Below are 27,545 nucleotides of genomic sequence, written 5' to 3'. Positions count from 1 at the left end.
TTGTGGATAAGGTACAGGTTGGTGTCACATCACCCAGTAAAAAGGCTAAGATTCTATTTCATTCGATAGAAATTCACAGTCTAACAATTTTCCATTATTGAGAGCTGTTTGCCAGTGACCTTGAACAACCTCACAGCAAACAAAAGTTCACCCAGTCTGTTAAAAGTTTAATTTTATAGTTTTAATACTGAATAGTTCTGACCAAATCTACATTGTTCCTTGAATCATAAACAAGAGAAATTCTGTGGATGCTGAAATCAAAGCAACACACACACGAAATGCTGTAGGAACTCAGCAAGCCAGGCAACATCAATGGAAAGGAGCAAGCACTCGATGTTTCCAGCTGAGACCCTTCATCAGGACCGGAGAAAAGTTGAGAAATCAATGTCAGAAGGTGGAGGGAGGGGAGGAAGAAGTACAAGGTAGTAGGTGGTGAAACTGGGAGTGGAGGATGGGTGAAGTAAAGAGCTGGGAAGTCAATTGCTGAAAGAGATAAAGGGCTGGAGAAGGAGGAATCTGATAGGAGAGGATAGGTAGCCATGGCAGAAAGGGGAGGGGGAGGAGTACTAGAGGGAGGTGATGGGCAGGTAAGGAGATAATGGTGAGGAGGGGCGGGTGGATGGAATGAGGGCGGACATGCGCGAATGGGTTGTTCCTTGATAAGATTTCTTTTTGCCCATGTAACATACTTATGGATTTCTTAGATCGCATCCTAAAGTGAATTTGTGACTACACGAAAGAGGGAACGCAGGCAGTGGGTACAGTTGCCGTGCACCATCTGAGCTAAATAAAACACTCAAAGTATAAAAAAAAGGAAGAACGTGATTAAGCTCTGGAGACTACAGAAAAGATTCAGGAGGGTTTTGTTTAGATTGGAGGGCTCGAGTAATAAGGAGATATTAGAGAGGTCGGTACTGCTCTTTTTGGAATGAGGGTGATCTTATAGAAGTTTATAGAATTATGAGGGGCATGCATTAGGAGAATGGCCACTATCCTTTTCCTGGGATAGGGAAGTAGAACCTTAGAACCATAGAACATTCCAACACAGAAACAGGCCTTTTGGCCCTTCTTGGCTGTGCCGAACCATTTTTCTGCCTAGTCCCACTGACCTGCACCTGGACCATATCCCTGCATTCACCTCCCATCCATGTACCTGTCCAAGCTTTTCTTATACGTTAAAAGTGTCCACTTCTAAAACTAGAGGGGAAAGATTTAAAGGGCCTCCGAGTGGTGGGCTTTTTACCTAGAAAGTGTTGAGTAGGTGGAATGAACTGCCAGAGGAGCTGGTCAGTGTGGGTGCAATAGCAACTTCAAAGAAGATTTGGATGGGTACATGGATAGGAAAGGTTCAGAGTAGGGGTTCCCAACTTTTTTATGCCATGGACCCCTACCATTAACTGAGGGGTCCCCGGACCTCAGGTTGGGAACCTCTAGTTTAGAGAGATATGGGGCCACATGCAAGCAAATGATACTAGCTTAGGTTGGCATTTTTGTTACTGTGGATGAGTTGGGGCCAAGGGACAGTTTCTGTGCTGGATAACCCTATGAACCTATGAGCCAATAACGATTCCTTAGGAATTTCTTATTGAAACATGACACATTACGGATCTGTGTATGGTAGCTCTACCATGGAAAAGAGTAAACAGTCGACGTTTCGGGCTGAGGCTATTCATCAGGAAGATGAGAAGTCAGACTAAGGAGGTGCCGGAGGGGAGGAAAAGGTACAAGGTGACAGGTGGAACCAGGAGAGGGAAAGGGGGATGAAGTGAAACACTCCCCATTCCTGTTTCCCTCTCACACCTTCTCTTCTTACCTGCTGGTCACCTCCCTCTGGTGCTCCTTCCCCTCCCCTTTCTTCCATGGTCTTCGGTCCTCTCCAATAAGATTCCCCTTTCTCCAGTCCTCTATCTCTTTCACCAATCAACTTCCCAGTTCTATATTTCACCCCCCCCCCCCAGGTTTCACCTGTCACCTACCACAACGTACATCTTTCTCCGTCCCCCCCCCCCCCACCTTCTTACTCTCACTTATCCATTTCCTTTCCTGTCCTGATGAAGAGTCTCGGCCTCAATGTCAACTGTTTACTCTTTTCCATAGATACTGCTTGACCTGTTGAGTTCTCCCAGCATCCTCCCAGCTTTGGATTTCCAGCATCTACAGATTTTCTCGTGTTTATGGTAGTTCTTCCTTTTGATTGCATATTATATATGTTAGCAACATAGAAACATAGGAAACCTACAGCACAATACAGGAAACACAAAGTACACTGCAGATGCTGTGGTCAAATCAACACGTACAAACAAGCTGGAGGAACTCAGCAGGTCAGGCAGCATCCGTTGAAATGAGCAGTCAACGTTTCGGGCTGAAGAAGGAGGGGGCCGGGGCCCCATAAAGAAGGTGCGTCTCTGAGCCTACTACTTTAACAAGGATACCCCTCCCCCCATTGATGACCCCTTCTCCCTTCTTCAACCCTCCTCCCCCTCCTGGAAACCCCCACCGGGCCTTCTACCTGCACTTGATCTTTTCATCTCCAACTGTCACCAAGACATCAACCGTCTCAACTTCACCACTCCTCTCCTGTTCCAACCTCACTTTCTCTGAATGCACTGCCCTCCACTCTCTCCACACAAATCCTAACCTCACCATCAAACCCGTAGACAAAGGTGGTGCCGTAGTAGTCTGGCGGACAGGCCTTTGCCTCACTGAGGCCAAACGACAGCTCTCTGACACCTCCTCTTACTTACCCCTGGAACAGGACCCCACCAAAAAACATCAAACCATTGTCTCCCGTACCATCACTGCGCTTATCAACTCTGGAGACCTTCCATCCTCAGCCAAAAAACTCAGAATTCCCACACCCCGCACTGCTCGGTTTTACCTCCTCCCCAAAAATAAACACAAAGTACACTGCAGATGCTGTGGTCAAATCAACACGTACAAACAAGCTGGAGGAACTCAGCAGGTCGGGCAGCATCCGTTGAAAGGAGCAGTCAACGTTTCGGGCCAAGACCCTTCATCAGAACTGAAGAAGGAGGGAGCAGGGGCCCCATAAAGAAAGTGGGGAGCACAATACAGGCCCTTCGGCCTACAAAGTTGTGCCGAACATGTCCCTACCTTTGAAATTACTAGGTTTACCTATAGCCCTCTATTTTTCTAAGCTCTATGTACCTATCCAAAAGTATCTGAAAAGACCCTATCGTATCTGCCTCCACCACTGTTGCCGGCAGCCCATTCCACGCACTCACCACTCTCTGCAAAGAAAACTTATCCCTGACATCTCCTCTGTATCTACTCCCCAGCATCTTAAACCTGTGTCCTCTTGTGGCAACCATTTCAGCCCTGGGAAAAAGCCTCTGACTATCCACATGATCAATGCCTCTCATCAACTTATACACCTCTATCAGGTCACCTCTCATCCACCGTTGCTCCAAGGAGAAAAGGCCGAGTTCACTCAACCTATTCTCATAAGGCATTCTCCCCAATCCAGGCAGCATCCCTGTAAATCTCCTCTGCACCCTTTCTATGGCTTCCACATCCTTCCTGTGGCGAGGTGATCAGAACTGAGCACAGTACTCCAAGTGGGATCTGACCAGGGTCCTATATAGCTGCAACATTATGTCTCGGCTCCTAAATTCAATCCCACGATTGATGACGGCCAATACACCATACGCCTTCTTAACCACAGAGTCAACCTGCGCAGCTGCTTTGAGTGTCCTATGGACTTGGACCCCAAGATCCCTCTTATCCTCCACACTGCCAAGAATCTTAATACTATATTCTGCCATCATATTTGACCTACAAAAATGAACCACTTCACACTGTTGCCTTCAATTTACTAGACAAGACCATTTCTCCTGTGTGTTTGCACTCAGTTTACTCCCAGTAAGGATGTATTAGCAGTATATCTGAGAATGGAGACCATTATGATGGTGAATTTCCTGCAAGAGTGTTATAACAGGGACCACCGAATTGACAGTGTCAGGCTTGCCTGGTTTCAGATTCAAGTGTGGAGCTTCCATCTCACAGTTGCACTCTGGCCTCAGGTGCAGTTTGCACACTCTCCTACTAACCATATGGATTTCTGGATGCTCCAGTTCCCTTCCACCTCCCAAAGACATGTGGGCTGCTGGGGTAGTCAGCTGTTGTAACATGCTCATTATGTTTAGGTGAGTATAAAACCTGGTGTGGAGAGCTGATTGGACTTCGGGAAGAATAAAGTGGGATTAGTGTGGTTGATGGGTATTGTTGACTTGGTGGGTCAAACAGCCTGTTTCTATGCTGTATAATTTTCGTACCCTTATATAGCTATGGACTGAATTCACAAATCACAAACGAGTTTGGCAAATCCTAATCAATAAAGTGAGAATGATAGATACACCAAGGCTCCAGAGGTAGAAAAAGATCTCAATCTGTCCCATCTTGTGACTGTCTGATACAAACAGCTTTCTGTCATAGAGTGTCACATTCTGCGTTGTATTGAGAGCATCCTGAGCAGCTGCATCAGTGCCTGGTTCGGAAATTGCACCGTCTCGGATCACAAGACCCTGCAGCGGATAGTGAGGTCAGCTGAGAAGATCATCGGGGTCTCTCTTCCCACCATTACAGACATTTACACTACACGCTGCATCTGCAAAGCAAACAGCATTATGAAGGACCCCACGTACCCCTCATACAAACTCTTCTCCCTCCTGCCATCTGGGAAAAGGCACCGAAGCATTTGGACTCTCACGACCACAGTATGTAACAGTTTCTTCCCCCAAGCCATCAGACTCCTCAATACCCAGAGCCTGGACTGACACCAACTTACTGCCCTCTACTGTGCCTATTGTCTTGTTTATTATTTATTGTAATGCCTGCACTGTTTTGTGCACTTTTTGCAGTCCTGGGTAGATCTGTAGTCCAGTGTAGTTTTTTCTGTGTTGTTTTGACGTAGTTCAGTGTAGTTTTCGTACTGTTTCAAATAGCACCATGGTCCTGAAAAACGTTGTCTCATTTTTCCTATGTACTGCACCAGCAGTTATGATTGAAATGACAATAAAAAGTGACTGTACTGGACTGGAATGTGGAATTGCATATCACCTTTGTATTTGTATAATGTATCAAAACACCAATGCCTCTAAATGGGCAATCCTACAAAAAGTAGTGGATTCGGCCCAGTACATGATGGGTAAAACCCTCCCAAGTATTGAGCACATCCACATGAAACGCCATCATGGGAAAGCAGCATCCGTCAACAGAGATCCCCACCGCCCAGTCACACTGCTGCCAGCGGGTAAAAGGTACAGGAGCCTCAGGAGTCACACCATCAAGTTCAAGAATAGTTACTGTGTTGCCTTTACGGCATTTGTTTAGTTTATTATATTTTCGCTTTAGTAATTTGTTTGTTATCGTTTTCTAGTTAAAGTTAAGGTTGTTTAAAGTAAATTCGTCGTCCGTGATATATCGCGGCATGCGATGACGTCACATCCGGTTTCGCCGCGTCTTGTGGGGAAATACCGGTTTGGAGAAACAGGAAGGAGGGTGTTGTGTGTGCAGGGTCAGCATGAGAAAAATTTTCTTTCTACGCACTAGAAACATTAGAGAAGCAACGCCGTAAGTTCATGAGATAATAGATATGTTGAATTTAAAATGTTAACGCTGATTCTGTTAAAAGTAATGACGGTTGATAAAGTTTATGTTTTTTGTTATTTAAAGAGTTGCGGATAGTTTGTGTTGAAGTGTATTTAAAGCCAGTCGATGGCGTAGGTAGATTCTGACTGTATGTTGCACTTTTATGTAATATAGTTGTTGTAGTTTTACTTTTGCAAGTATTTATGATATAAATGTGATGTCAAGAAGGAAACAAATACTGTATATATTTTGTATTGTTTTATCAACAGTTTTCACCATACGTTAATGTGGAAGAGTGAACAGTAAACGGTTAATCTTACTGGGACCGCCTCATTGATTGGTTTATGCTTGGTGTTTAGTTCAGAGTTCTTTTACACCTGTGCGAGAACACTACAGTTACTGTCCCACAACCATCAGGATAACTACACTCAACTTCACTTGCCCCATCATTGAAACGTTCTCACAACCAATGATCTCATTTTAAGGACTTTTCATCGCATGTTCTCATTATTTATTGCTATTTAATTATATTTGCATTTGCACAGTTTGTTGCCTTCTGCACTCCGGTTGATCTTTCATTGATCCTGTTATAGTTACCATTCTGTAGATTTGTTGAGTGTACGCACAAGAAAATGAATCTCCAGGTTGTATATGTTGACATATATGTACTTAAATAATAAAATTTACTTTGAACTTTGAAAACTAACCCTCAGCTGTTGGATGGGTGATCACAAATATTCTTGTTCATATAAAATATACATTAATATACATTACTGAGCATTACAGAAGGCTACATTTACTGAGGTAATCCCTTCTAAACCAGCTTTGTAAACTTCCCCAACAATATCTAATGAGCTCCTTCACTTGGCCTTCCACCTTCGGTCATAAATTGACTTGCAAAGCAACAAAATATTATTATTCTAACCAATCACCATCAAGAACCCTAATATTTTCAGAGATCAACCATCTCATTGCTATTCATTGCCAAAGATGGAATACCTCTAATCAAGTTGTCATAGTAAAACTTTTCTTGAACTTTCGTGTGACTCTAACCTCTGTTGCTTTGTCTGAAATCAATATGATAACCAGAAGGCATCTATCTCTAGGACCTGCCATTTCATACTGTAATAAAAATAAAGACTTCCTTGGAGGTCTTTCGAATTCTGCACCTCGGACAACTGCAAATGCTTAACCGTCAAGTAACTCAAAGCTGAGATCGACGGAGTGTGGTCATTAAAGAAATCATGGACTTACGGACCAGGAAACAAGGTGAGCATGAGGCTCAGGATCGGCACCAATCAAACAGCAGAGAAGGCATCAGGCAGCTGTGGAATCCCCTACCATTCCCTCTTTCAAATATACTTAATTGAGTAACTTTCCTTTCTTTTAGAGACATAGTAAATGAATTTATTAAAAAACTGCACTATTAATTCACCGTTACACGGAATGTTATAGTTTTATAATCTACATTGTTTTGTTTTTATAACTTCTTCAAGTTAGAAAATAATTATTACCCGTGTTTTCAGAGCCCCGTTTAGATTCATTGACGCAGAAAAGTAGGCCATTCAACCCATTGAGTCAATGCCAGCTAGTGTTGCATTCCAGTCAGCCCCAATTCCCAAACCCTCTTCCCTGTAATCCTGCAAAACTCTCATCCAATTAGCATTGAAGGTCCTGATTGACTTTGCTCACAGGAATGATCAATAGCTTTTCCTCAGATCCCCTGTAATCATAATGATGTTATTGTATAATTCTATTTTAGACTAATATTCTGCTAAGCCTTTGAGTTATTTGCCTCAGATGAGCAGTTTACTGCTTTTACTCCTCAGTCAACAAGCATGCAAAGCCTTTCCAACCACAAATACAAAGACATCCAGCAAACTGCCTGGGTACTGCCTTGAATGCTTGGATCTCAGCAGAGAGAGAAAAAAATTACTTTCACTGGCTGCTTTAATTCCTCACACAGGGGAGGTTGGAGTGCAGGAACTCTGCATGCATCTCATGAACGTCCTTCTTCCCTCCTGTGAATACAGAGATCAATCTTTGCCCTACTATTAATGGCTCTCCCTGAAGGGCCATTCTTTGCTGTTACTGCACACTGAAACAAAAGACACTTCAGGAGATATAATCATTGCTGCCCAGCTCCTTTTCCTTAGGCCATTACAATGTAGCTCTTTCCTTTTTTTTTCACACATCTCTCTCCCTTTCTTCAGTGTTCCTTTATGGCTCATTGAATCCATCAGGCTCATTATGGCGTGTTTTCTAAAACCCTTCAGAACGCAGCCAATCTGAGCTGCTGGCATCAAGGCAAGGAAGGTTTCTTCCGATGTGGGAGAAACAGGACAAATATAAAGGTGGAAGGAATCGACAGCTGGAGTTCAGTTTTCACTGTGGTCTGCTGTGCAGAACCGCGTGGGTTGTACTTGGGGCAGTGATAGTTTACTTACAGGTGAAGAGGCAACAGACTGACATTAGGATGGACTCCCAGCAGGACAATCCCATAAGCCCCATGCTCCCTCTCCTTATTTCTCTGAACCTTAATACCTCTCCCGTACCCTTCAACTCATTTATTTTACTCAGTTTGGCACTCAACCTCACTGAAGGGTGATTTACATTAAACCATTGACACACCCACACAGAGGAAGAAAGAGGAGCGCCTACCCAGAATCCACAGTCACAGGCAGAATGTGGACCTTCCACATAGCCAACGACAGGACTGAATCAGGGTCTCACAAACCAACAGGTCGGAACACCAACAGCTGCATCACCACGTCAACCAATCCTAATTACGAGGCAAGTATTAATTCTGAACACAACAGATTCTGTAGATGGAAGACACACAGAATGCTGGAGGAACTCAGCAGGTCAGGCAGCACCTCCGGAAATGAATGAACAGTCGACGTTTCGGGCCGACTCTTCGTCAGGACCAGAGAGGACAGGGGGAGATTCCAGAATGAAAAAGCAGGGAGAGGGGAAGGAGGACTAGCTAGAAGGTGACAGATGAAGACAGGTAGCTAAAAAAGATAAAGGGCTGAAGAAAGAGAGATCTGATAGGAAAGGAGAGTGGACCATGGGAGAAAAGGAAGACGGTGGGGTACCAGGGGGAGGTGATAAGTAGGTGAGGAGAAGGGGTATGAGGCCAGAGTGGAGAATAAAAGCAATGGAAAGGCTGAGAGAAAAATGTAAGTGGAAGGAGAAGCCAATACTTCTTCACATAATATGAACTGTTGCTCCTACACACTGAGGAGGAGGCCATGGACCAACATGTCGGAACAGGAATAGGGATAGGAATTAAAATAGCTGGCCGCAAGGAAATTGAACTTTTGGTGGATGCAGCAAAGATGCTCGACAAACCAGTCCCTCAATTTACATTGGGTCTCCGCAATGTAGAGGAAGCCACGTGGGGAGCACCAGACACAACTGGAAGGACTGTTTGAGGCCTTGAATGTACATAGCGGAGGAGGTGAATGGACAGGCGCAGCTTTTCTGTCGCTTGCAGGAGGGAGATTAGTGGGGAGGGACGAACGGACATGAGAATCACAGAAGGAGCAATCTCTGTTAAAGGCAGAGTCGGGTGGAGAGGTAGGTAAGGATGTGATTGATGACAGGATACCATTGAAAATGATGGAAGTTGCAGAGAATGATGTGTTGGATGTGGAGGCTCATGGGGTGGTAGGTGAGGACAAGAGGAACTCTATCCCTGTTAAGGCGGTTGGAAGATGAGGTGAGCGCAATTGTCCAGGAAATGGAGGAGATGCAGGTCAATGCATCAACGGTGGAGGAAGGGAAACCCTGTTCTTTGAAAAAAGAGGACACCTCTGATTTCCTGGAAAGGAAAGACTCATCCTGGGAACAGATATTTTGGAGATGAAGGAACAGAGAAAAGGGAATAGCATTTTTACAGGGGACAGGATGGGAAGATGTGTAGTCAAGATAGCCACAGCAATTGGTAGCTTTAAAAAAAATGATGGTAGACAGTTTATCTCCAGAGATGGAGACAGAGAGATTAAAGAAGGGGAGAGAGATGTCTGAAATGGACCAAGTGAATTTAATGGGAGGGAAGAAGTTGGAGGCAAAGTTTATAAAAATTGACGAACTCAGCATGGGCTCATGAAGCAGCACCAATGCAATTGTCAATGTAGCAGATGAAGAGTTGGGGACCATTAACATGGAAGGCTTGGAACATGGACTTTTCTACATAGCCAAAAGAAATGGCAGGCATAGCTAGAGTCCATGGTTACCACTTGAGTCTGGAGAAAATGGGAGGAGCCAAAGGAGAAATTGTTGAGAGTGAGAACCACTTCCGCCAGACGGAAGAGGACGATGGTTGAGCGGAACCGGTTGGGCCTTTTGTTGAGAAAGAAGTTAAGGCCTTTTTGATGGAGGATACATGTGTATAGGAACCAGACATCCATGATGAGAATGAGGTGATCAGGGTCAGGGAAGTGAAAATTGGTGAGGAGATCAAGAGCATGTGAAGTATTAATGTATTATAAATTAATTCTGAAAGTTTACAATAGCAGCGCCTTTAAAAAAATTAGCAGCAATTTGAAGCTATATGAAGCTGTTTATTTTTCTGAAACAGTGTCAGCAAACTTGTGAAATCAAGCCATATCGATTCATATCCAAGTTACTTATATAAATAATGAACAACAGAGGCTCCAACACTGATTTGTGGGGCAATGCACTACTCACAGGCCTCCAGTCAGAGAATCGACCTTCAACCATCACTCTCTGCTTCCTATCATCAATTCAATTTTGAATGCACCCTTGTGACCTAACCTTGGAGATCAGCCTTCCATGTGGGACCTTGCCAAAGGATGGGTAAACCATATAGACAACGTCAACTACCCTACCTTTATCTATCCTCTCTGCTAAAACACCAAAGGATTTGTCAGACATGACATCCCACACAGTAACTTCCCAACAACTGAAGTCAGGCTCACCAGCCTGTAGTTCCCTGGCCTGCCCTTGCTAGCTTTCTTGAACAATGAAACATTCACCACCCCCGGTCTTCTGGAAATTTGTGAGTGGCTAACGATGAAGCAAATATCTCTGCAAGGGTCTCCATGCTTTCTTCCCCGGCCTCCCTTAAAGTCCAGTGGCGCATTTGGTGAGGCCCTGAGACTTTCCTACCTTAATGTACTTCATAGCTGCAAATACATCCTTCCCCATAACATACATACAATCCAGTCTTTACTTATTACCCTAATTCCTTCAGCATCTGTGATATTCACTTTAGTAACCCCAAGGAGAAATAAATATTAAAAATCTCAGACTCCTCCTGTGGCTCCACACATAGGCAGTGCTGATAGTGTTTAAGAGAAACTATATTCCTTTTAATCACTCTTTAACTGCTAAGGTATCTGAAGAACCTCTTGGGATTATCTTTAAACCTACCTGCCAAATCCAAACTACACTCTCTTTTTGTTCTCCTGATTTCCCCCTTGAGCCTGCTCTTAAACTTTTTATAGTCATCAAGTGATTCATTCATACCCAGCTGCCTAAAAGCAATGTTTGCTTGACCACCGCCCTGTTATCTCTTGTTAGTCAGGGTTTCATGCATGTGGTCTGTCTACTCTTGAGTCTTACAGGGAAATGCCACTCCTGATCTCTTGGTATGACCCTTGTAAAAGCACCCCCCCAGTTGCCAACTCATCCATTACCTTTAAATTGAGTCACCCAGTTGACCCCAGCTGGATCCTTTCTACTGTCCTCAAAGTTGGCCTTCCTCCAGGTCAGACTTCAACCTGTGGACCTGTTGGATCTTTTTATTAACTATTATAACTACTGGGTGGCAAGGTGAAGATACATAGAACACAGAACATAGAAATCTACAGCACATTACAGGCCCTTCAGCCCACAATGTTGTGCTCACCAAGAAATCTACTCTAGAAACTGCCTAGAATTTCCCCACCGCATAGCCCTCTATTTTCCTAAGCTCCATGTACCTATCTAAGAGTCTCTTAAAAGACCCTATTGTATCCGGCTCTACCACTGTCACTGACAGTGCATTCCACACACCCACCACTCTCTGTGTGAAAAACCTGCCTCTGATATCCTCCCTGCATCTACATCCAAGCACTTAAATCTATGCCTCCTTGTGTTAGCCATTTCAACCCTGGGAAAAAGCCTCTGACTATCCACATGATTAATGCCCCTCATCATCTTATACACCTCTTATCAGGTCAACCCTCAACCTCTGTCGCTCCAAGGAGAAAAGGACAAGTTCACTCAACGTATTCTCATAAAGCCCAGTATGCCGGCAGACGTGGTTAGAACAGACCGAAGAGACAATCCTAGCAGGGGCAGACAGCATAGGTCTCAAGATGCCAACAATAAAAAAAGCATGAGCCTGTTGCAGATTTCACTTCCCGGTTTAAAGATACGTGGGAAAAGAGTGCAGGAATACAAGTGGAACAGAATGGACTTTTAGGAGTGCAAACATTTTAACAATTGTTTGCGACCTGAAATATCACACTCTTTCAGGTTGCTGATGGACATAAGGAAAAGCTGAGGCCCAAGATGGAGAGCGTTGTAATTTGTGCTTTAAGGGCCAAATATTTTTTAGCCCTGAAGGGACAGTTGCCAAAATAAAGCTATACCCTTCTCAGATAAGTTAATTCCTGGAAGGAGACCACTCCGGACCTCACCTATCCCTGGGAATGAAGCTCCCCTAAGCCCAAAGATCCGGATCTGATGGTGAAACGGTTAAAAGAGCAAATTCAGGGCACCCTTCTGATTGCTGTAACCTATTTGGTCCAGATACTGGAGTGATAGTGACAAATTCCCTTAAGACTCTCCCTTGTATCTTGTATCCTTCGACAGGAAAGCCCACCCACTTCTCCTCAGTATGACCCCTCCACTTCGACTGAAGGTGATGGACCACCTCTATGGGCATTGCCAATCCCAAAACCAGGCAAGCCGGATGAATGGTAGTTTATGCAAGATTTACAGGCTGTCAACCAGATAGTACCGCCCATTTTCTCGATTGTACTGGACACAATTGTCATTTTGGCCTCTATACCATCGGAATCTCTCTGCTCTGCCTCTGCTTTGACCTCTGCTCTGCCTTTTTCTCGGTCCACTGCATGGGACAGTCAATACCCATTTGCCTTGACATATAATGGACAACAATACTCCTGGACAAGGTTGCCTCAGGGAAATACTGAGAGTCCAGCGGTATATGCAGCTCCTGTATGATGCGATTTGAATACATTCCTGTTGCCAGGAACTAGTGTTGTTTTATAACATGCTGATGATCTGCTGCTGGCCTCCAAGACTCTGGCTGATTGCCAGAAAGACCAGTCAAGATGGCACTAGAAAACAACGATTCCTGGGGTGACATCCTCCAGGTAACAAATCTTTTAAATTATTTCACTTTTTCTATGCCTTCTACTTGTTATTTTTGTATTGCTTGTGTTACAGAAGCTGTTGGAGCCTGTGCTATACAGTTTGGATTTCAGTCAAAGGATCCAGCGCTGTGGTATGTCCAGACAGTGGCCTAGTGGAGATCAGAGCTGAGAACTCGAAAAGGACCGAGCCACACAAGCTGACTCGTGGAAAAAAAACAAAGATGAGGTCATGAACGACTCCATCTCAAGGTAGCGGGGAAGATAGAAACATCGAGGTGAAGGTGTGCGGACCCGGTCAGCAACCCTCAATGGAGGCCAGAGTGTTAGTGATTGCTCCCAATGGAGGCCACAGTTCGGGCCAGGCACGAGAACTGCTCCATGTTCTGAGATTTATGTGATTGGACTGTAGCTTATATTGGTCTCCTTCAGTTTTTCAGCATTTTCTTTCTTGTGGCCGACTGGCAGGTGGCTGATGTGTAAGTTCTTTGTGTGTGGGTGGGAGGGGGATGGGGGCTTTTTGATTCTACTGTCACTGTTCTTTTTTGTAAGTGAGGGGGTTGGTCATTGATTCTTTTCTGCATGGGAGGGGTTGGGGATGTTTTGCTATTGTGGCCGTTTTTATTTCTCTGTGAGTGAGGGGACTGGTGATTGTATTGTTGCTGTTTTTCTCTGTGGCGGAAGGGGTCGAGCATTGTTTTGCTGCTGTTTTTTCTGAGGGGAAAAGGGTCGAGCATTGTATTGTTGCTACTTTTTCCTGCAGAGGAAGAGGTCAGGGATTGTTATTATCGCTGTTCTTTCTCTAGGGGGAGGGGGATAGGGGATTCTGGGGTCCGTGAATTGTGTTTCTTTTACTTCTTCATGTGTATTTCATGGCACTCTGGAGAAGACGAGCATCAGAGTTGTACTGCACATGCATACTCTGACAATAAAACAAACCTCGGACCTTAACGCTGTTAAACCACCTGGCAGTCCATGGACAGCAAGTCTCATTATGTAAGTCACAGTTCTGCCAAACAACTGTCACCTAACGTTCTGCAGATCCAGTGGAGCCCAGAAATGCAACAGGCATATGAGGCTCTGGAAAAACAGCTCCACACACCAGCCTTTTGACTCCTCAAAATCCTTCATTACATACTAATGAAAAGGAGGAATTTGCCAGCGCCATGCAGACTCAGGAACAAGGAAGCTTAAAAAGGCCAGTGGCATATCACTCCACTCAATACCACCCGTGGTGCGCAGTCTGCGTGGCTGCCTGCAATCTCTGGTGCTGACCGCAGCGATGGTCAAAAAGGCAATGCCTATAACATCGGGCAACTCCTGCAGCGTATTGACTCCTCACACAGCAACGCTACTCCTCAATTCAGCGGCAGCCCAACACTTCACAGCAGAAAGGTGAGCAGGGTACGAGGTCATGCTATCATCAAAGCCAAGTTTGATTTTAAAAGAGCACCCACCCTTAATCTGGCCACCCTTGTTCCTATTCAGTGATGTCCTACGACACAGAACCATAGAACACCACAGCACAGTACAGGCCCTTCAGCCCTCCATGTTGTGCCGACATATATAATCCTTAAAAAAAAGTACAAAACCCACACTACCCATAACCCTCCATTTTTCTTGAGAAGAAAACGGTTGTACGTTAACTGTAGAAGCCACTACCTCCGCTCGTCCTGATTTGAGTTCTACCCCTTTAGGTAACCCAGATCTGATTCTTCTCACTGACGGTTCATCGATTAAACCCGATGATTTTGAGACACCGGCTGTGTATGCTGTGGTGACACCTCATGAGGTACTGGAAGTGGGCTCCCTCCCCTCAGAAACATCAGCCAAGCCACCGAGATATCTGCACTCACTAGAGCTTGCATCTATACCATTTATGAATCTGCAGATAGACTTTGTACCAGCATGAAGTGGGGGATATAGATATGTTAGCAATAGTAGACATGTTTTCTAAATGGATAGAGGCCTTTCCCACACTGAAGGATGACACTAGTACAGTCAGTAAGGAAATTATTCCCTGACTTGGAATTGCTTGTAAGTTTAAATAGTGATGGAGGAACACACTTTACAGGGAAATTAGCTAAAGCACCGGGGCAAGCCTGGGGTTCTCCTGGGCCCTACCAACCAAAATCATTGGGATTAGAGGCAAGGATGAATGGTGTACTGAAAGACACTCTGGCCAAAGTATGCCATAAGGCAGGACTGAAATGCCTGAGGCACGGCTGATCGCTCTATATACCTTGAGAAATCCTGTTAACAGGACCAGCAAATTGGCCCTTCTGGTGGATTGATGAGAAAACCCCGGAAACAATAAAAGGCTCTAGGGGAAGCTATTGTTCAAGGAAATGTGACAGTTGCCCTGCCCAAACCTGGTTAGGGAAATGCACATGCATTTAAGCCAGGTGATTATGTACACGTTAAACACTGGAAAAGACTCTCTTTCTCTCCCAGGTGGAAGGGACCCTACAAAGTGCTACTAACGGTGGCCAAGGTACAAGGCAAAGCTGACTGGGTGCACGGAACCAAGTATAAGCTGTATCAGCCCTCTCTTGCAGAGTCCGACAGTGTAATGGAAAAGAAGGAAAATGAACTGGCTAACAATAAATAAGACTTTTTTGGCTTAGCACCTAGATTTACCTACGCTTGCAATACATTTTTAGGCTTAACAGCTGACATGGTAGCCACTCAAACTGTGGCCCTGAAAAACAGGATGGCCCTAGATTTTATTTTAGATGAGAAAGGAGGAACGTGTGCCGTTACAGGGCGGGAATGTTGTAGCTATATTCCTGATGAATCTGAGAATGTAACCCACTTGGCTGATCATATCCGGAGAAGTCCAAAACAGAGATGCAAGATTGGAGAAGAATTCCATAATCATACCCTCCTGGGAACTGAGGGCCCTTTGGCCCTTTGATGATTGGTGGAGAATGCCAGTACATAATGAAATTATTATCCCTGTAGTAATAGTATATGTTTTAGCCACAGAATTCATATCTGCAACCACATCCCCTTTGACAAATCGCCCTGTTTCCATCTTCCCTCAAGTTAACACTGACACTTCTGATCCGGAGTATAATGAAGAGGGATGTTTAAAAATGAGAACCCTACCACCAGGTTATGAGGCCCCATTCACTAATTCTGATATTTACAGCTCAACTTGCGATCAAAAAGGAGGGGATTGTGGAGGAAAATAGTGTGAGTTAAAGATTTTGATAGACAAAGGGTTAATATTGGCTTTTTTGAGTATGGAAACCAGTTTGCAGCTTAGTTTGTGGGAGATATGGCCTTAGCTGTTAGCAAAGACAGTTCTTAGAATAAACACTTGCAGTTGCTTATCTTGTAAGAATTAGCCTCAAGGATATAAGACAAACTGTCTGTTAATACAAAACTGTACACAGGACTAAATTTTTAACTTTGCCTGTTGCTAAGAGTATAGCTTATCACATGTGAACTGCATGTGAACCTAACTTATCTTTTGCAATTCACAAGGTTAATCGAACAACCTTGCTTTGCCAATCGATCTGTACATGTACGTATATAAGGAGTTGTGCTCTCTGTATTATTTGGAGTTCGAAACCCACTGTTAGCAGTTCCACTCCCCACAATATCATGAATAAAGCTCTCTTTACTTCAAAGTCCATGTCTGATCTACATGCCATCAACTTTAATCAAATTTCCTTAGAAAATTTATTTCGCTAGCAGTGTAACTCAAGCTTAACAACACCGCCCCACCCGACCAGGGCCATGTGAACCAGGTGGTGGAGGGGTTCCTGTGAGCAGCTGGTGCATATCACAAGTCCCAGTTACGCGACCACTGACACCAGTCAGACAATCTCTGAACAGTATTGATAATGGCTGGGATCACCAGTTTTGTAAAGATACTGCCCAGAAGACAGTGGCAAACCACTTCTGTAGAAAAATTTGCCAAGAGCGATCCCAGTCACGAGACCATGATCGCCCAGGTCATACAACACGGCACATAATGAAGATGACGATGATCATAATCATTACAAAACTAATAAGGTTGTGATCACTGGATCAAAAGTGTTCCCCAACTTCCTCTTCAGTTACCTGGCCCGCTTTGTTCACTAAATCCGGCATTTCTTCCTCCTGAGTAGATTCCTCGATATTAGTGATTCCCAAAGGGAACGGCACCACCCCCAGGGGGGGTGGTTATGATTCCTAATGGGGCATTAGGGTGAATAGAAGTCGTTGGGGAGCATCCAAGATTCTTGGAGGAGCACCCTAACTTGAGGCGTGAGAGCTGACCAACCATAACTAGAGCAGGCACTTCCAAAAAAAAGGATGAAGAGTTGGAATACAGGAAGAACCATAGCTTTGCAGGCAGCGAGTACTTGTCATCACAACACGTGTGAAACTCAGCAATCTCATCCCACCTTACCAACCAAACAGACATCACTGGGGATGCATAAATTAGCAACCAGGGTGCCCAACAGTTCCCCTTGACCAGTTTGTGCGATTTAACAGTTGGTAAGTACACCCTCTCAACTTTCTCTACAGATCTGTGGAAAGCAGGTCGCGCAATGATACAGCCTAGGCCGGAACCAAATGGTAAAATAGAGGCAATCAGTGAACCTGCCGACCCCAAGGATTCCTCTTGAGGTGATCAAAGCGACCTCAGCACCATATGTGTGGTCAAGAACCATCTTTGGGGATTATGAGAATGTAAGTGATTGGTCAATCATGCTAAGTGGACAGTATAAAGGTAGCTTGCCAAACACCAGCTCTATCCCAACTAATTTTCAGATTCCAATCTGAATCCTTGTCGACGTAATTTTCGCTGTTGTGGCCGTCTTCAGCTTCGCTTCGCTGCTCCTTTGCGTGCCGCTACCATTGTTCCATCCGTGTCAACTCATTTTGTCCTCAACACCTGATAGGCTTTTCATTTTATTTTAACCCTGTTAATGATGGATAAATACAGCCCAGTCTCTGAGTCTGAAGGCGGTGAAGCCTTGAATTCTCACCCTGCTAGGAAACAGAAACTACAGAAAGGGCGCCAATACAATGTCACATACCTGGAGTATAGTTTTATTCCATTTCCATCAGATCAGTGATGTCCCATTTGTCTTATTTGTAATACTGTACAAATAAAATCATGAAACCATCAAGATTGCAGGGACACTTCCATAAAAGACACCCTAAAAAGGCTACTTATGGTATTACTCAGTTCCAGGAGATGAAAGAAGCATTTGAAAAGTGTTGCAAACTCGAGTCATTTGCTAAGAAAGCTAAAAATGACCTTGATAGTGATCTCATTGCTTCTTATAACATTTCCAAAATGATAGCAAAGTGTGGAAAATCTCATACAATTGGTAAAAGATTAATAATGTCTGCTGTATCAGAAATGCTCATCACTGTTCTCAATATGGATATGGGTATGTTAAAATCAATTCCTCTGAGCAATAACTGTAGCATGTCATACTGACGAAATAAGTGAAAGCATTGAGTATCAACTACCAAAAAACAGAATTTGGAATACAAATGGATGAGTCAACTATGCGAGAAAATGAGGCTTTGCTAATGGCATAAGTACGGTTGATCAAAAATGGAGAAGTTTATGAAGAGACTCTCTTCTGCAAAAAGTTAAACAAATATCAACTGGGAAACAATCTAGGATGAGCTAATGATGTATATTGAGGCTAAAAGTATTCCAATTAGGAACATGATTTATTCTCCATTAGGTGAAGTGCCATATATGCAGGTCACCGTGCTGGTTTAGTAGCATTAAAGAAAAGAGAAATTCCAAGTTTGTTTGCAATGCATTGTGCAGTTAATCATCAACACCTCACAGCCAAAAACCTCAGCCAGTGACTCTTTTCAAGCATGACTCTTGTCATATCTGCTATCAACAAAATTAAAGCTTATCTATTAAATAGCAGAATATTTCACTGGTTATGCCAAGTTAACAATGAAGAGCTTGGATACTGGCTTCTTCACATTGAAGTGCGTTGGCTGTCAAAAGGCTGCTGCTTACAACGTTTCTTTGATCTTTTTGACAGTGTGGTTGATTTTTTGCTCAAAGTCACCAAGAGCTTGGGAAATAAGATTCAAATTCTACGTGGAAATGTGGCGTACCTGGCCAATTTGTATGGCAAAATGAACATTCTAAATATGAAACTGCAGGGTGAGAATTTGTATTTAATCCAGGGAAAAAGTGCAATGTCCACTTTTATTGGAAATTTGTAAATATATAAGCAAAGCTTTGGAGGGAAAATGTACACACAGTTTCCCTGCATGGAAAGTATGGCACTCTCGTTCACAGACGATGGTTTGCAAGAGTAGTGTTTACACCCGCAGTTACCGAAGAAGGATTTTCAAGGATTTGAATGATCTGAAAATTCTGGCTGGGTGTTAAACCCATTCCTTTGTAAAGTGAAAGAACAGGAACAGAGCTGCAAGAAGAAATTATTGAAATTCAGAATGATGAAGAAGCAAAAATGCTTTTCATAAATGTTGGCTTTTGTGATGTGTAGCTGCATTGTCATATGAAGTTTCCTGGTCTTTGGAGAAGAGCTAAACTGCTCTTCATTACATTTCCATCCTTCTACCTTATTGAAAGAGGCTTCAGTGCAGGGAACCACACACTCACAAGCGGAAACCACTCGGACATTGTTACATATAGGGACTTTTGCTGGCACAACTTGAATTGAATATTTCAATTCTTGCTAAAAACAATCAAACTCAAGGATAACATAGATATTGAAGCTGTTGTACAGCGCACAGGTACTGTGCAAGCCAGGTTTAAAGACAAATAACAATTTAAAGCAGAATCATTTTTCTCATGTTAGCGTGTGGCAGATATGTTTTTACACTAAGGAGGTGCCAGAAAGTATATTGTGCCTAAGAGGGGCATTGGTAAATATAAAGGTGTTTCAGAGGGGGCTTTAAATGCTTTAGTGGGGGTGTTGGGCTAAAAGTTGGGAAATACTGGTGTAGAGTGTTTTCAAAGTTTGAAACAGGGTCTTTCAGCTGATACTCTAAAAATTGCCTCCATGGTGTCTTTACCAAACGTGCTTGCACATTTATATATTGTATCAATTTTACATACTAAAATTATATGTTTTCCATTCTGAGAAAGAGATTCCAATTTAAGATTGTTTGTCTATTGTAAACCTTTTTGTTCAACATGATATTAATCCCATTCATGTTCCTCGGCACTGAGAAAAACTGTGCTGAACGCCTTATACGGATCTGTTTCAACTTTGTAGCTATTCACGAGACCATAAGTCGATGGGCACAACAGTTCAACATTCCTGTACGATCTGGAGTGGAGGGATCTTCTGTTAACTGACACCACACTGACAGACTTAAAATGCTGCACATTCAGGAAAATCCTATCACCGTTTAATCTTGATGACATCCTAAAACTTATGGTAACATCAGACTGAACAGCCGTGTAATTGGATAACAGTCCCGTCGAGGGCACACAGAAGATGCTTAGAAGCCTACGGCAGAAACTCAGAGCACTCCAAGAAGCAGAAGTCAAATTGTAGCCGTCAGCAGATTCACTGGGAGTCAACCTATCATCTGTCGCAAAGAAAAGGACATGGTCTAGCTTGTGGAAAGTGGAAAAAAAACATAAACTGTCTGAAGGGAAAACATGGGAGTTAAAACAAAGAAATTAAAGAATGATTGATGTTTTAAGAACGGAGTAAGTTAGAAATGGACGTTTGCATTGACAATAGAAGAACTGAAAAAAAACAATGAACAAAAGGAGAATTGTCTCTACTAGCTAAGCCGCGCTTGAAGGCGAGGAGCTGGGTCTGGTTGTCAGAAGCTATTTGAGTTGCACGCATTGGGAGCATTTAATAGGTAGTGTGTGAGAGCTTATCCCCATTACCACTCCTGACTATAACAACCTGATGTCACTACGTAGCCTTGTCAATATTAGAAAAATTGAAATCTATCACTAGCACTACTCTAGTATTCAAACTATTTCATGAAAATTCCCCAACATATGTGCTTCTCAAGATCCCAGTGATTATTGGGGTGGAGTTATAGCATAGCCCGACAAAGGTGACCATCCCCTTCTTATTTAGACCATAAGACAAAGGAGCAGAAGTCGGCCATTCAGCCCATCTAGTCTGCTCCGCCATTTCATCATGAGCTGATCCAATCTCCCCTTTAGTCCCATTCTCCTGCCTTCTCACCATAACCTTTGATGCCCTGACTACTCAGTTACCTATCAATCTCTGCCTTAAATACACCCAATGACTTGGCCTCCACTGCCGCCCATGGCAACAATTCCATAGATTCACCACCCTCTGGCTAAAATTTTTTTTCACATCTTTGTTCTGAATGGGCGTCCTTCAATCCTCAAGTCATGTCCTCTCATACTAGACTCCCCCACCATGGGAAACAACTTTGTCACATCCACTCTGTCCATGCCTTTCAACATACGAAATGTTTCTATGAGGTCCACCTCATTCTTCTAAACTCCAAGGAGTACAGTCCAAAAGTGGTCAAATGTTCCTCATATGTTAACCCTCTCATTCCCGGAATCATTCTAGTGAATCTTCTCTGAACCCTCTCCAACGTCAGCACATCCTTTCGTAAATAAGGAGCCCAAAACTGTACACAGTATTCCAAGTGAGGTCTTACCAGTGCCTTATAGAGCCTCAACATCACATCCCTGCTCCTGTACTCTATTCCTCTAGAAATGAAAGCCAACATTGCATTCGCCTTCTTCACCACTGACTCAACCTGGAGGTTAACCTTAAGGGTATCTTGCACGAGGACTCCCAAGTCCCAATGCATCTCAGAACTTTGAATCCTCTCCCTATTTAAATAATAGTCTGCCCATTTATTTCTTCTACCAAAGTGTATGACCGTACACTTTCCAACATTGTAATTCATTTGCCACTTCTTTGCCCATTCCTCCAATCTATCCAAGTCTCTCTGCAGACTCTCTTCCTCAGCACTACCAATCCCTCCACCTATCTTTGTATCATCAGCAAACTTAACCACAAAGCCATCTATTCCATAATCTAAATCGTTGATATACAATTTAAAAGAAGCGGCCCCAACTCGGACCCTCGTGGAACACCACTGATAACCGGCAGCCAACCAGAATGGAATCTGTTTACTCCCACTCTCTGTTTCCTGCCAATCAACCAACGCTCTATCCACGTATGTAACTTTCCCGTAATTCCATGGGCTCTTATCTTGTTTAGCAGCCTCATGTGCGGCACCTTGTCAAAGGCCTTCTGAAAATCCAAATACACAACATCCACTACATCTCCCTTGTCTAGCCTACTTGTAATTTCCTCAAAAATTGTACTAGGTTTGTCAGACAGGAATTTCCTTTAAGGAAAAAAAATTATCTCTACATTCTCCTTCAATTATCCCTCAAGAGAATCTTCTCTAAGCACTACCATCATGTCTTTCCTTATCATTCACCCCTCCACTCCCATCAGTCCTTCTGTCACGCCCAGAACATCGGTATCCCAGTAAATTGAGCCTCTCCTTCTGTCAACCACCCTTTTTCTCATGGCCACAATATCCCAGTCACTAGAAGCAATCCACACTCTCGATTCATCTGCTGTATCTGTTAAGTTGCATACATTGAAATAAATGAAATTTAAAGCAGTGGCCTTATATTATAAATGGCTCAGCCTGGACTAGATGGGCCGAAGGGCTTGTTTCTGTGTTGTACTTTTCTATGACTCAGTACCCTTTTACTGTAAACATGGTTATTCTGATAGCTATGCTTACATTCTTTGGTCGTTACACCCGTCTTCTCACTGACTTTGCTTTCTTGGGTCTCACTCCTGCGTCAAAACTACTGTAAGGACTCCCTGCGGCAAAAGCAAATTTCCTTGCTAGGATATTTGTCCCCCTCCAATGAGTGTGCCATATTATGGATAAGATAGCAACTTAATTAGCATAAATGTAAGGAAGATGACGCCAGCCCAAAAATTATGTCTGTGTGGGTTGCACATTAGATCTTATTTTGCTATTATTGTTAAAAAAGTATTCAAGCAAACTTATTTATTCCAAAGGCTTGACAAGCACAACTTGTTTTTTTTCCACTGTTAAAAAACCCACAGCACATACCATGTAGACCACAGACTAGGCTGTGCTTATAAACACACAGGGGGAATAGACTTAAACGAAAGTTTATGCACTCCTCTACACTGGTATGACTGAGTGTCTTTACACTCATTCCTAAACGTGCTACCAAAGAGGTTTCAACTAATTACTATAAACTTTCATTACTGCCTATTATTTACCTCCCTGCTGCCATCAGATAGAAGGTACAAGAGCCTCAGGACTTGCACCACCAAGTTCAAGAACGGCTACTACTCTTCAACCATCAGGCTCTTAAACAAAAGGGGATAACTACACTCAGTGCCCATCCATTGAGATGTTCCCACAACCAAGGATCTCACTTAAATATTCCCTTGTTATCTGATGTGCTCCTTATTTATTGCTGTTTGTTTATATCTACATTTGCACAGTTGTGTTCTGCACCCCGGCTGATGTTTCACTGACCCTGCTAGTCACTATTCTATTGATTTGCTGAGTATGCCCGCAGGAAAATGAATCTCAGGGTTGTAAGTGGTGACATATACAATATGTACTTTAATAATAAAATTTACATCGACTTTGACTACAAATGCTGTAAAAGTTTCTGATTTAAGACATCATCTCATCTCAATTATTCACTGTGAATCCAGAAACAAATAATAAATTTGCTCATAAACACAAGAGATGCTGGAGATCCTGAGCAGGTATAACATTGCTATAATTTGGTACTGGCTTTATCACTTCTCTGATTATTATTACCAGAATCAGGTTTAATACCAACAGCATTTGTCGTGAAATTTGTTGTTGTATAGCAGCAGTACATTGTAATATATAATAATAAACCCATAAATTACAGTAAGTGTGTATGTATTTATATATATACACAAAATAGTTAATACTAAATAAGTAGTGCTAAAAAGTATTGAGGTAGTGTTCATGGGTTCAATGTCCATTCAGAAATCTGATGGCAGAGGGGAAGAAGCTGTTCCTGAATCACTGAGAGTGTGCCTTCAGGCTCCTCTATCTCCTTCAGGACTCAAAGAAGGGTCTTGAAGGGTTTCAGCCTGAAACGTTAACTGTTTACACTTTTCCGTAGATGTTGCCTGATTGGTAGATCTACCAAGTTCCTCCAGAATTTTGTGTGTGTTGCTTTGGATTTCCAGCATCTGCAAATGTTCTCGGGTTCCTATACCTCCTCCCTGATATTTATACATCTTGTAAAAATATTTATACACAATACTTTGTGTTACATGTACAGCCTTTCATTTAAATTTAGTGGCCAACAACCAATGACAGCAATAAGTTAGACGATTATATTTCAACTTTGGCCAAGGATTCTCTGATTGAACACGTTTTCTTGGTGCTTAATATGCCTCCAGAGGGAATGAGACACAAAGTGGGATGCTCCTCAATTGGCAAATGGGGAACACCTGTTTACTCTATTAACCTTGTAGTCATTGATTTTTTTCATTACAGCAATGAGTAAATGCTCAGTTGTGGTAATTCTTCATTTTCACCTAAAGAGGGAAGTATGGCAGTGAATGATAGCATTGAGGGGCCTACCAAATACAGTAACAAAACTAAATATAAGAGACGCCTGTCTATGAGAAAACTGTACATAAACCATCATCTTTCAGATTAAAAACTAGTAATGATGCAGTAGGTATAAAAGAAAATAGTTTTAAAGACAAAGTCAGTTATTTCTGCATAATTGTACTATTTTATATGCTAGGAGGACAGTAGCTTAGCATATTCCTATTGTCAGTTTACTTGGAAGCAATGCATTTCATCTATTAGTTTTGTAAAATAAATAATCCAAGCTGAAATAAATAACTAAAAGAATCACTTATCTTGCAGTAGAATTAGATTCAGTGATGTCAGACTTTAATAAATACCATGGTTAAGAAGCCAACACATATTCCTACCAGAGAACTGAATTCTCCAAAACACTTTTTAAAACAGCATTCAACGATGCCTATAGTTCAATCTCAAGATTTTAATAGGACTAAATATGAAGGTTTAAGCTTACCTTTCCAGTGGACTTTGGTCCTTTCCAAATGCAGAAGTAACAAATTATCCAAGCAGCAAGAAGACACAGAGCCAGTTCCCATCGTATGTGTCCAATATATTCAATTCCTTGTGATAATCCAAGCACTCTACGTCTAAGAATTACCAATAACATTTTATCAAAAAACACATTTAAATATATTTTTTCATAAACTGCTGTAAAAAGTACCAGATAAGTTGGTAACAATCTGCCAATTGTCATTTTTAGCCAGAAATTATAACTGAAAACAGTACATATAACATCTCTATAAATACACTTAATTGGTGTGACTTATTTGATTAAGTTAATACATCCTAAATAGAGTTTATTTATAATAATAATAATGTATTATTCTACATTAATTCTATATTATATATTTTATATAATAGACTTCTATGATATTGAATTTGATGATTCTAAACTCTACCTGCAATCTTGATTCTCCTCAATCCTAGTTTTTAAATGTAGGATTTTAGCATATTAATATAAAATTTAGGTTGCTTTAAGGAAGGGTCTGCATGTAGCCCAAAGTCAGTAATATCCTTGGATACCGAGATGAAATCTCCTCTCACTTTCCTTGCTCCGAGGAGAATCACAGTTTCTCTGCTCAGTCATTCAAGTGGAAATCCTTCATCCGTAGAACCATTTTGGCATTCTTTCAACTCTATGACTTTCATATATTTTCTAAAGTTTGATGGTCAGAACTGGATGAAACTCTCCAATGTTTTGACCATGTTTAACAGAATTTCTCTGTGCCAATATTTATTAATCCAAGGATGCCAGAGTGTTGGGGACTAATGACTGTAAATTTATCAAATTTAAGTTTACTTGAGATACATGCACACCTGAAAAACTTGACAAAAAGCTAAATTCTTATATTTGAAGAAACATGAGAATTTTTCCAAGGAAAGTACAATACATTATTTTGTTCCTCTGGTCAAAGATTCATCAACACTGTTTGAAGATGATTGTGTCATTTTTGCTCGTGTGTGTATTATGTGTCACCTCCAACACCAATTAGAGCCTCATGTGTGGCACCTAGTCAAAGGCCTTCTGAAAATCCAAATATACAACATCCACCAATAGGTTCATCAGGCAAGATTTTCCCTTAAGGAAACCATGCTGACTTTGTCCCATCTTGTCCCATGTCACCAAGTACTCCATAACCTCTCCTTAATAATTGACTCCAACATCTTCCCAACCACTGAGGTCAGGCTAACTAGTCTATAATTTCCTTTCTTAAAGAGTGGGGTGACATTTGCAATTTTCCAGTCCTACAGAACTATGCCAGAGCCCAACAATTCTTGAAAGGTCATTACTGATGCCTCCACAATCTCTATCACTACCTCCTTCAGGACACTAGGGTGCAGTTCATCTGGTCGGGTGACACAGTTACTCTTCCAGCAGATGCTTCCTGTCCTTCTGAGTATTGAGCATTTTCTGTTCTTATTTTTGGAACCTGCTGATTCTTGCACTTTAGTCACTTTCCGACACTTGCTTGATGGTTGAAGTAGGAAACAATTGTCCACATTGCACGGTTGTACTGGAGCATAATGGCTGGAAGTGTGGGCAGTTCCAGAGTATGCCCCCTGTTGAAACGTGAACAAAGTCACCAGACACTGAAGCTAGTGGATATAGATGTACTTTATTCAGAAAATTAGACAGTCTCAGAGGAAGAAGGCTGCTTGACCCAATCTTACATGACATTTTATAAGCTAACAGCAGGACAATTCGAGTTACAATGCTTCCTTTGAATTACATATATTTCTCACACACCTCCTTCTTTGCACCCACACTCCAGGCACCCGAAATGAATATTAATCAGCATTGTCCGGTTTTCAATCAACTAATGTTCACATTTAATCTAAATTTCAAATTTAATCTAACATCCATTTTCACGTCTAAAGATGGGCTGCTGTTAAACTTAATATTTGTCATATATCCAGAAAGTGCCCTAACACCCTCAAAGCAAACTATTGATGAGATATTGTCAGGGCCCAAAGTCTTCACTTCAACCTACTTGTGTACTCTCCGGATGGGTTCGCTCGTTAGGGATTGGGATGATCATGGGGCAGGATATGACAGAACTGTAGAACTTTGATCTGGTACATCGTTTGTGACATCGCTTAGCTATTTCAAAAATTTTGTGCTTTGGTCGCTTAGTGCACTTAGTGAAGTCCTGTGTGGTAGCTTCTTCAGGTCAGAATCCCTTGTTCTGACATGCCTTGTAGAGCTCCAAGCGTGATCTCCTACACTCCCCGTTGCACCCGCTGCTTATTTCAATGATAGCGGTATAAGGAAGGATATGCCAGTCCATGAAATTAGCGCTGCGTTCTGCTGAAGATCCACCGAGGCATAGTCTTTTGAGCTGCCATTTATTTTCTAAATCTACCTCATTTAGTGCTGCTAGGAACAAAGATGAAGGGTCTGTTGGTAGAGTAAATATGGCTGCTGGCTCACAAATCCAGCAACCAGGGTTCAAT

At 42.5% G+C, this 27,545-nt stretch overlaps 1 protein-coding gene across 1 annotated transcript in view; it reads right to left on the bottom strand.

Annotated features, from left to right (window-relative positions):
* slc6a11b (solute carrier family 6 member 11b) overlaps positions 1–27,545 on the bottom strand; it is a 202,808-nt gene that overhangs the window by 153,329 nt on the left and 21,934 nt on the right. The window contains exon 6 of the mRNA XM_073072100.1: positions 25,045–25,177. Coding sequence (XP_072928201.1) covers positions 25,045–25,177 — 133 coding nt within the window. The remainder of the gene's footprint in view (positions 1–25,044; positions 25,178–27,545) is intronic.

This window comes from Hemitrygon akajei, chromosome 19, assembly GCF_048418815.1.
Source record: "Hemitrygon akajei chromosome 19, sHemAka1.3, whole genome shotgun sequence".
Taxonomy (NCBI): Eukaryota; Metazoa; Chordata; class Chondrichthyes; order Myliobatiformes; family Dasyatidae; genus Hemitrygon; species Hemitrygon akajei.
This window is presented reverse-complemented; position numbering and strand designations above follow the sequence as displayed.